Raw genomic sequence first — 9044 nt, 5'->3', positions numbered from 1 at the left:
ATATCACTTTTTTTTTTTTTATAATTTTCTGGGGAAACAAATGACCACTTAGTGACTTTAACAGTGATGCATTATAACAGTAATACGGTATTACAACTATGAGACTTAACAGGATGCATAGGAAGTGTTATCAATGATTTCAAAATGATTTGTGCTGCAAAATCGTTTTATTAAATCAACAGTTTGTACAAAATAATGAATGATATATTTAATATATTTAACTAAAATGTTTTATGCTCATGTGATCCATTTTATTGTCACGTAATCCACTTGTGACAATGTACTAGTTCTTTGTCTCACAATAAACGTCCGGAAAATGAAGGATTTCAGCAGAACTGTTTTATATTATTATTGCACAGCCAATATACTTTGGATGGATGTCAATTATGATTGATGACTGTACTGTCAAGTCAACCGGATGTACAATACCTAAGTTTCTGTCCAAAGACTATCCAACCCTGTGTTCACAGAGTTGGAACAAACGACTCCACAGATCACTTCTTCTGGAATTTACTCTTTTTCTTCTTCCTCTGGCCGGCTGATAGCGCCGCTTTTTCTGCTATGACCTGCTGGTACCTTTTCTTGTTGGCTCTGGAAAGAGTGAAAGAAAACATCAGTAAGTGTGTGGTTATGAAATAAAATGTACAATTGATCTGTAGCTTCCATTTCTGTGAAAAGTTCTTAGATCTTGGCGGAGTCTGACCAGCCTCATTGTTCCCTTTCTTGCAGGTAATACTTTTGTCATCTGTATTTTTACTTTGTATGTTGCCCTGTGATGTTTGTTTGTAACCAACTCGAGAATAGGGATGGGACGATACGCAATATTATCATTTATCGTGATAAACACTCACGATAATCGTATCGTGGAGATTTAATTTATCGTGATATCGTCCTCCGTCATGCGCTGGGATCAATTCACCTTTTATTTGCCGAGCTGCATATCTCGTACCACTTAACTAATTTCTAGCCGATCCCGAGTATACTCGTGAAAAATACTCAAGTATTTAGAGTGCCGATCCCGAGTATACTCGCGAAAAGTACTGTATATGGAGTAACTCCGGTTCTCCTACCCTGTAGCCGGGCGGAAGGTCCTGGCACGATCGGCCTCGCCGATTCATCATCATCACGGATCCACGTGCACAAAATAGTAATCCCATAACATTGAGGCCGACGGGGAATCGCATCTTTAATGTCCATTATCTCCAAACAACACTTTTAAAGCCAAGGATGGCATTAGATTCTCGCTAATAAAACACATGTTGAAAAGCAGCGATCCACCATTACACAACCGCATGTTGATGACGATCGCTTCCGGTGAATGACGTCAAACCGGAAGTGTTTACGCAATGGACTTCTGGCCTTCAAAATAAGACAATGGAAGCGTATGGGAGCCTGCGGGCGGCACGCTGAACATTTAACCCGTTCATGTCTGGAGCACTAAATGGGTTAAACCTTCTATAATTGGTAAAAGGTACTTAATATACGTACTTGATAGTCTTTTTTTTTCACTCTAAAATGTCTTCGACAAAAAATTGCCGATCTACAAGCTCACAGCGTGTCGCGACACGTTATGAGCTTGTAGATCTTATTGCGATAATATCGTAAATCCCGATTTCTTTTCACAATAATCGCGAATTTTTCTTATCGTCCCATCCCTACTGGAGAACAGGCTGAACACGTACTGTCTGAACTCTGCATCCGCCAGCAGCTCCTCCACCATGGTCCTTTTCCTCTCCTTCTTGGGAACACGGGAATGATAGAAGTCCACTGGGCTGTCCACCACGGTCGCCATCTACACCCAACACAGAGTACATGACAAGGCATACAGGTATATGGTGAGTGACCACAGTCAGCTTGGTGGATTGACGGTTCACCCAGCAGCTACTTTCCCCTTGCATGAAGGAAGAGCTAAATGGCAGCCAAGTGACAATGGTAAATTAGGAGTGATCAATCCTCACATAGTCACTGATAGTCACAGTTAATGAACCTAATCGCAACTTTCTCTTTCTTTTTTTAAGCGCTTTTAATAAAGTAATTGATTTTAGACCAAAGGTCACAAATAATACATCGTAGATCGGCCATTTCTACACGTCACATCATGTATGTATTTAATCAGACTAGTCGATTACTATTAAAAAAAATAAAACCAAGTTTGAAGTGAGCGGTGGTGCGTGTGTAGCAGTTCATTTCAGGGTTGTGTGTGTGACGCAACAGCACCACTTAGTCACCAGCGGTATTGCAGCTCATGCTCAGGCTACATACTGTACATGCACACATAGATAGTAACGTACACACGCTCACGCTAAGGAGACGGTGTACCACCGCTCAAAAATAAAATAATTCTATAATTCAAAAAAGTGTGTGTGAAAGTGAAAGTAAAATATTCACCAAGAAGATAAGAAAAGTAAAAGTAAAATGTTTGCCAAGAAGATGATCGATAGTTACAGCGCAAGTCACTGACCTGGAAGTACTTGGGGAAGCCATCTCTGTCATTCTTCTTGTAGAACCTCTTGGGGTCCATGGTGCCTCTCATCTTCAAGACGTTGAGGTCTCCTTTCAGTTCTTGAGTCAGCTCAGGGGCCTTCATGTTGAACCAACCATCCCCTGTGGTTTTCTCCTTCTCAGCCTAGGGAAGACAAAGGGACATTGAAATCGTTTTTTTCTTTTCTTTTGCATTGTACCGTAAAGCCAGCTTTTGCCAAACATAACCCGTCCAAAGTGATGTGATAAAAACCATCAACATGACTTCCCAGTCTGGTTTGTGTCAAGATTTGATCCTTTCCTCACATTTCTCATTTTCTGATATATAATTACAAATGTTAAAGGTAAGCGACTTTCTTTTGTTAAATTTATATTCGGACAGTAATCATTGCTATAGGGTGTTTGTTCTGTAACAGGGGTCTCCCGGGCCCTGCAGCTCTTTAGTAAACAGAAAATCTATTTTTAGGTCAGTATACCTGGTTTATCCAATCAGGAGAGAGAACTCATACATGATAAAGAGTACGCCATTTAAATTAGAAATTTACTGTGTGTCATCATAGGACTTTCACATAACGAATAACTGAGTAAGCATGTTTGGGCTCTTACAGCATATCTCCATATACATTTACATGGATCTCCATATATGGGTAACTTGTCCGATATACATCACTGGCCAGATGGCAAGAATTGGCGCGACCTAGGTCGCATGTCGCCCTGAGGTGTCTTATTAGTTATTATTATTATTTTTTTCCAAAAGATTTTCAAAACATTCCCCAAAAATTCAGTTTACAACTTACTCTGCGTTTCAATTTTGAGGCCAGTTTGGATTCACTGTATGGAGGCACTGAATCCTTCTTTTCGAATTCTGGACCAATCACACTCTTCTTCATCACCTGCGGATAGGAAGAGAGGCGGCATCACAAGACTGCAGGGTTAAGACTGAAGCATTGCAGCACACCAACTCACACATACTGAACCAAAGTCAAAAAGGATTGGAAGCAAACTGCATGGAAAAACACCATCTCGGGGGGTTATTGAATTTACCCAACCTTGCATAACTATAAAATTCATTACTCATTCTGCACCATAGATCACCTTCAAAAGGGGAAAATCAATAAAAGTTATTTACCTCGTCTTGGATCTTCTGTTCCTTCAGTTTTTTCAGCGAGCTGGAGACAGGTTTTGATTTGCTGCCATCAAAATTGATGTATAATCCCCCAAGCTCCTTCACTCTGATGCCCGGGTCAATACGGCTGGACAACTCTTTCCTGAAACAAATTGGCACACAGAGAGAGAAAGAATACCTCAGGAGATGTAGTCATGTCTCATTTCTCACACATGCATTATAGATACTAAATATAATATAAATGAAGATGTGTATGAAGATTCAGGGTATATTATCTCAATGTGCCTGATGATACCAGTCTAAATAAAGACTGAATATCAATCTAATAAAGATTCATAACACTGAAAGGGAAAAAGGGGGATTTACATTCCTCTGAATTAGGGTTACTGACACAATGGGAGCTTGCAGAGAAAATGTGTCCTGCTTTCAGAGACATCTTCACTGAAGGAATTTATACAAAGATCTGAGCCATAGTATTGCATGTGTTCCAGGCCTAGTGGAACTGATTATGTGTGCCATATTTGAAATGTGTAGGAGTGCATGTTATCAAGTGTGTGAACTGAAGCATGCACCCAATGCATACTTACACCCGAGCATTTCTATGGAAGAAGAGGGCTTTTGAATCTTCATCGTCGTCATCATCATCTCCCTCTTCATCCACAAACTCTTCATCAATGTTCTCCTCCTTTTCAGCCCCCTTGCCCTCATCTTTGTAGTACTGTTCATCGACCTCTTGGCCAGGCCTTGTGTCAATCATAAACAATCCATCAACTGCCTCCGAAACACCCCCAGCCTTCTTGGATGGTCCTGCTCGCTCTTCACCCTCCTCGTCCTCATCTCCAGGACATACAGCATCGTCCTCTTCCTCCGCTCCGGAGCCTTTCCTCTCTTCTAAATAATCGTCATCTTCCTCATCCTCGCTACTCTCCAGCAGGCTTATTGTTCCTTTCTTCTGTACAACTACTAAGGGTGTGGGTCCCTGTTCAGAGGCTGGCTCCACTGTTACACTCTCCACTTGACTAGAGGTCACCTGAATGGACTCAGTGGACTCAATTAATGCCTGATTGGGCTCTGAGGGGAGATGCGCTTCACTTAGGTTAACAGCCTGTTGAGTTGTTGAACTATTCTCCACATTCTCCTTATCAGACAGTTTGTCCCCAACCATATCCACATTTGAAGGCTCATCTTCCAGGCTCTCTGGCTGTGTTGGCTGGGCGCTCACTTCATCCACTTCCATGGCTTCGTCATTCTCTTTAGCCTCTTCAGAAGTATCAGCCATTTCACATGTTACAGTATATGATTGGGAAGAGGGGAAATCCAATGCTTTTGTTGATGGCACCATTTCCTGCATCTCTGCCATCTCAGAGTTGTCTCCATCCTTATTCTCAGCAGACAGCTCCATCTGCTGTTCCCTGACAGACACTGCAAGCTCAGTGGCCACTGGCACTTCTTCAGTGTGAGCATCTGGCACTGTTAATGAACCGACAGCAACTTCAGAATCTGCTGGGGTACTCGTCTTCTCATCTTCCACAGGCATAATAGAAACTCCCTTTTCAGCCTCTGCTGTGTCTGTATATTCTTCTGGAAGAACAGCAGAGGGCAACTCACTATGAGATTCACTCAATTCCACATCCGCAGTCAGGGTCACACTCCCAGGATGTCCAACCTCAATCACCTCTGGTGCAACATCATTGCACGTGGGGTCAGAACTAGTCACCTCTTCAGTTTTCTCCTCCGGAGATTCTTCTAGGATCGTGGTGTTGTCTTCCACCACTGTGCAATCTGGGTCATCAATGACTGTATTTTCTAACTTGGACTCATTCAATGCACTCTCCTCCTCTTCAGCAGGATTGGTCGCAGTAACCTCACCAGCCGGGGAGCCGAGATCCAGGGGGGTCATTGTCTCTGGCTTCTCCTCTTGTTCAGATAGTTTTTCTTCTTGTAATCCAGCTCTTTTAAGAACCACACTGAGAGATTTGGCTGATAGCCTAGTGCTGTTTCCAGAACTTGTCCGGCTACTGGAGGGTGTCTCTTTGCCTTGTGAAGAGCAGGGGCTGGCTAGCTGCAGGTCAGTGAGGTCTGAGTCTGACTCCACAGCTGTGGGACCGGAGGCTTTGGCTCTGACTTTGCGCTGGCTGCGAGTTCTTTTCTGAGGTGTCATACTGGGGCCAGACTCGAACCCTTCAGAATCACAGGACTGAGCCTCAGTAACACGTGTCATACTGGGTCCAGACTCGAACCCGTCAGAATCACAGGACTGAGCCTCGTTAACAACAACAGAAGCCGCCGTCTCCCCTTTTACAGCTCTGGTTCTTCTTCTCTGAGGTGTCACACTGGGTCCAGATTCTATCCCTTCAGAATCACAGGACTGAGCATCAGTAACGACAACAGAAGTTGCCGTCTTCCCTCTTACAGCTCTGGTCCTTTGGCTACTTCGCCCAGGGGGCAGAGAACCCTCGGATACATCATCCAGGTGCATTGGAATGGGCGTGGCGGCCACACGCTGTCTAGATCTAGTAGCTCTGCCTGTGGTGGAAGTAGAACCTTCAGCTCCCAAGAGACTACAGCTGTCAGCATCTGACAGTTCTGAATCTGTCCGCTGTATAGCTGATGACCTGGTGCGAGTATTCTTCCTCTGGCTTCTAAGGACGCTCTGAGATGCTGCTTCCAACTCAATGCTAACTTCATCTTCAATATGTTCCGGAATGTTCTTCTTTCTTGTGCTCCTACGGGCGCTCACATGGCCTTTCGATCCGGACACTGCTGAGGTATGCGATTCTGCCTCAGATACCCCATCCTCTTCCTGACGTACTGAGCGGGTCTGTCTCTTCTTCCGCTGTGTGCGTGTGATTGGCAGCTCCATGTCAGACACAGCTGAGCAGCAGGACTCTAGATCAGACACATCTGCCTCATCATGGCCCATAGCGGACTGTGGGGTGGATGGCTGCTCTGGACTGTGGAGTCTGGCCTTACTGCATCTCTTTACCACAGAGCAGCTTGGGGTCTTGGGGGATACTGGGCCTTCTTCATCACCCTTAGGGATTATATCTTCTTGGACTGCCTGGGCAGAAGGCTCCTCTTTTTTTGTAGTCCCCCTGGTTCTTCGACCAGTAGATGGAGTTGCCTGGGTGATAGATTAAGCAAAGTAAATAATTATAATAATACAAGTTAATTCATATAGCACTACTTTAAAACAGAGTTACAATTATTCACACAGCATCAAAGACAAAAACAAAGGAAAATGTGTGTGAGATACTAAAGCATAAAAGGATATAAAGTGTGTGAGAAAAAAAACTAGACCAGGTCAACCTGGTTGTGCCAGACCCTGTCTGTCATCATCATTTATGACATCATACCTTTTGTAGGCATGTCATCATCATGTCATCATCATATATACCCTTTATATAGAAAACCCGGACCGACAGACATTTGCTTATGTAGGCCTACCCATTTCATGGGTCTGGCAATAAGACCACGAAAAGACTAATCGGATAGGAAAAGTCTATAAAAATGTGTTTTAAGACACAATTTAAAAACGGAAAACTTCCCATCCTGATATCTTCAAACAGGAATGCTTTCAGTGTGATACACACACTTTCAGGTTCTGGAATAAGGTTATGTATGGAGTAGTCTAGTCTAGTTTTACAGAGGTTTTGTATTAGGAAAACCTGGTGGAGTGGAGACCGACCGGATTTGACCTGGGGCGAGTCAAGTGTTCTTGTATTGGAAAATGATATTGGCATTGGTTTTGCATGGCCCAGTGAAACCATACAAAATGAAACTGCTCTCTGATAAACAATGCTACCTGCTCTTTCTTAAAACAAATAAGGTTCGGATAGGCATTCTGGTGTTTTCCCCTATGTATAATTATTAGAACTGTGAGAGTGACAGTCAGTACGTGACATGACACAGAGTAGTCATTGGTAATGTTAATAAATAAGTGAATACAAAGAGGCGTTCGTGGACTCCCAGGGGTCCTTGAGGGGGTTCCAGGGGGTCCCCTAAATGAGGAACAGTTTAACTATAATAATTAATAAGCTATTTTATACTTGATAAAATAGCAGATCTACAAGCTCAGTAGCTCACAAACGGTTCCATAGTCTAAGTAACAGTATCGATGTGGGGGTCCAAGGACCCCTTATTTATGTTGTGAGGAAGTTGGCATGCCTGCAAATAGCAGCTATCTATAAACGTGTGATATATTGCAGCACGTACGTTTACATTTTGAGACTGGGCGTTTATTTTAAAATACACCATCCACTATGTTTATAAACTATTGGGATAGGTTATTAGCCATGAGCACTAGCAGCACTCTGGATAGCCACGTGAGTAGATTAGATATAGATTAACAGTCCGAAAACGTACACGAACTATTGTAGCATTAACTTGCCTTAGATTAACGGATTAACTTTGAAGCTTGTAAACATTTTACTTCATACTCACAGGGGGTTCATCTGAGGGTGTTTTAGTGTCTGTACACACGCGGGTTCCTCTCCTGGTGGCTACCATCTTGCTACAGTAACAGCGGCCGCATCACTAGTCTCTTCCGGGAAACGCAAACGCTTGCAAGCCAAGCCTCCGTTAGACAGTGTTGCCAGATTTTGTGATTTTGTGAGAGAAACAAGCAGGAAAACGAAAACAAGTCTAAAAAAATAAGCGATTGGAGATTTGGAAAATATTATTAAAAACTGGAAAAAAAGGGAAATGTTTTGAATGCTTGAAACTTTAATGGGAGGTCCGATGGCAAATAAATGAAATAGAAAAAAGTTGGTTAGGAAATGGAAAATGTTATTGTCGGCTTGAGGCGGACTTGGCAACACTGCCGCTAGACTCAATCAAGCGATCCAAGGGCAATGGATAGAAGCCTAAATTCTTCGTCGTACGACTGTGTCGCACGACACCACCGCGAGCCCTGTCTCCTCTTCAGGGAATATTAATAAAAACCTGGGAATAAATTCCTTACCAAACTTTCTTCACCAATGTGTTCGTAAAGGTGTCTAGTAACATATCTAACAAAGATTGAAATTCAACATCCCTGGGAAAATCTCATTCACTTAATATACACTGACTGTACTATAAGGGAAAGAATTAGTCCCAAAGAATATGCTCCAAGTGGAATGTGAGGCGTCTAACTAGGTGTTTTTAATTATTCTGAACCCATAGGCATTTGTTTTGCACGAAAAACATGCATTGGGCTAAAAACAGCCCATAAAAATGATGGATTAGTGATCACTTTTCACAGTGGTATATGGGGATCCTTTTTTAGCCCAAGGAATGTTTTTCGTGCAAAACAAATGCTTGCAATGGATTCAGAATAATTAAAAACATGGGTTTTTGAGTAACTATTGACATTACTTTTATGTCAGTCTTACTTGTGAGTGACAGTCTCAACTCAACAATTATTGGCCTACAGCTTGCTTGCCATTTGCATCGCTTC

The 9044-nt window shown here is 42.7% G+C and overlaps 1 protein-coding gene across 1 annotated transcript; it reads right to left on the bottom strand.

Annotated features, from left to right (window-relative positions):
• Nucleotides 1–110: 110 nt before the first annotated feature.
• Nucleotides 111–8128, bottom strand: dnttip2 (deoxynucleotidyltransferase, terminal, interacting protein 2). The gene is made up of 7 exons (XM_080736473.1): nt 8051–8128; nt 4195–6731; nt 3611–3749; nt 3279–3374; nt 2462–2626; nt 1683–1792; nt 111–591 (listed from the first exon to the last, which is right to left on the bottom strand). Exons 1-7 carry the CDS (start codon nt 8114–8116, stop codon nt 495–497), a joined length of 3210 nt encoding a protein of 1069 aa, XP_080592599.1. The 5' UTR covers nt 8117–8128; the 3' UTR covers nt 111–494.
• Between the last annotated feature and the right edge of the window lie 916 nt (nt 8129–9044).

This window comes from Nannobrachium achirus, assembly GCF_963921795.1.
Source record: "Nannobrachium achirus genome assembly, chromosome: 1".
NCBI classification, from domain to species: domain Eukaryota; kingdom Metazoa; phylum Chordata; class Actinopteri; order Myctophiformes; family Myctophidae; genus Nannobrachium; species Nannobrachium achirus.
The sequence above is the reverse complement of the archived record's forward strand: the minus strand, read 5'-3'. Positions and strand labels throughout refer to the sequence as shown.

Bases quoted from the DNA above. Each gene is read 5' to 3' on its own strand.
- dnttip2 (XM_080736473.1), bottom strand. From the start codon at position 8,116: ATGGTAGCCACCAGGAGAGGAACCCGCGTGTGTACAGACACTAAAACA. The intron at 3,750-4,194 runs GTAAGTATGCAT...AATTTGTTTCAG, and splicing joins TTCCATAGAAATGCTCGGGT to GAAAGAGTTGTCCAGCCGTA. The intron at 1,793-2,461 runs GTCAGTGACTTG...TGTTGGGTGTAG, and splicing joins GCTTCCCCAAGTACTTCCAG to ATGGCGACCGTGGTGGACAG.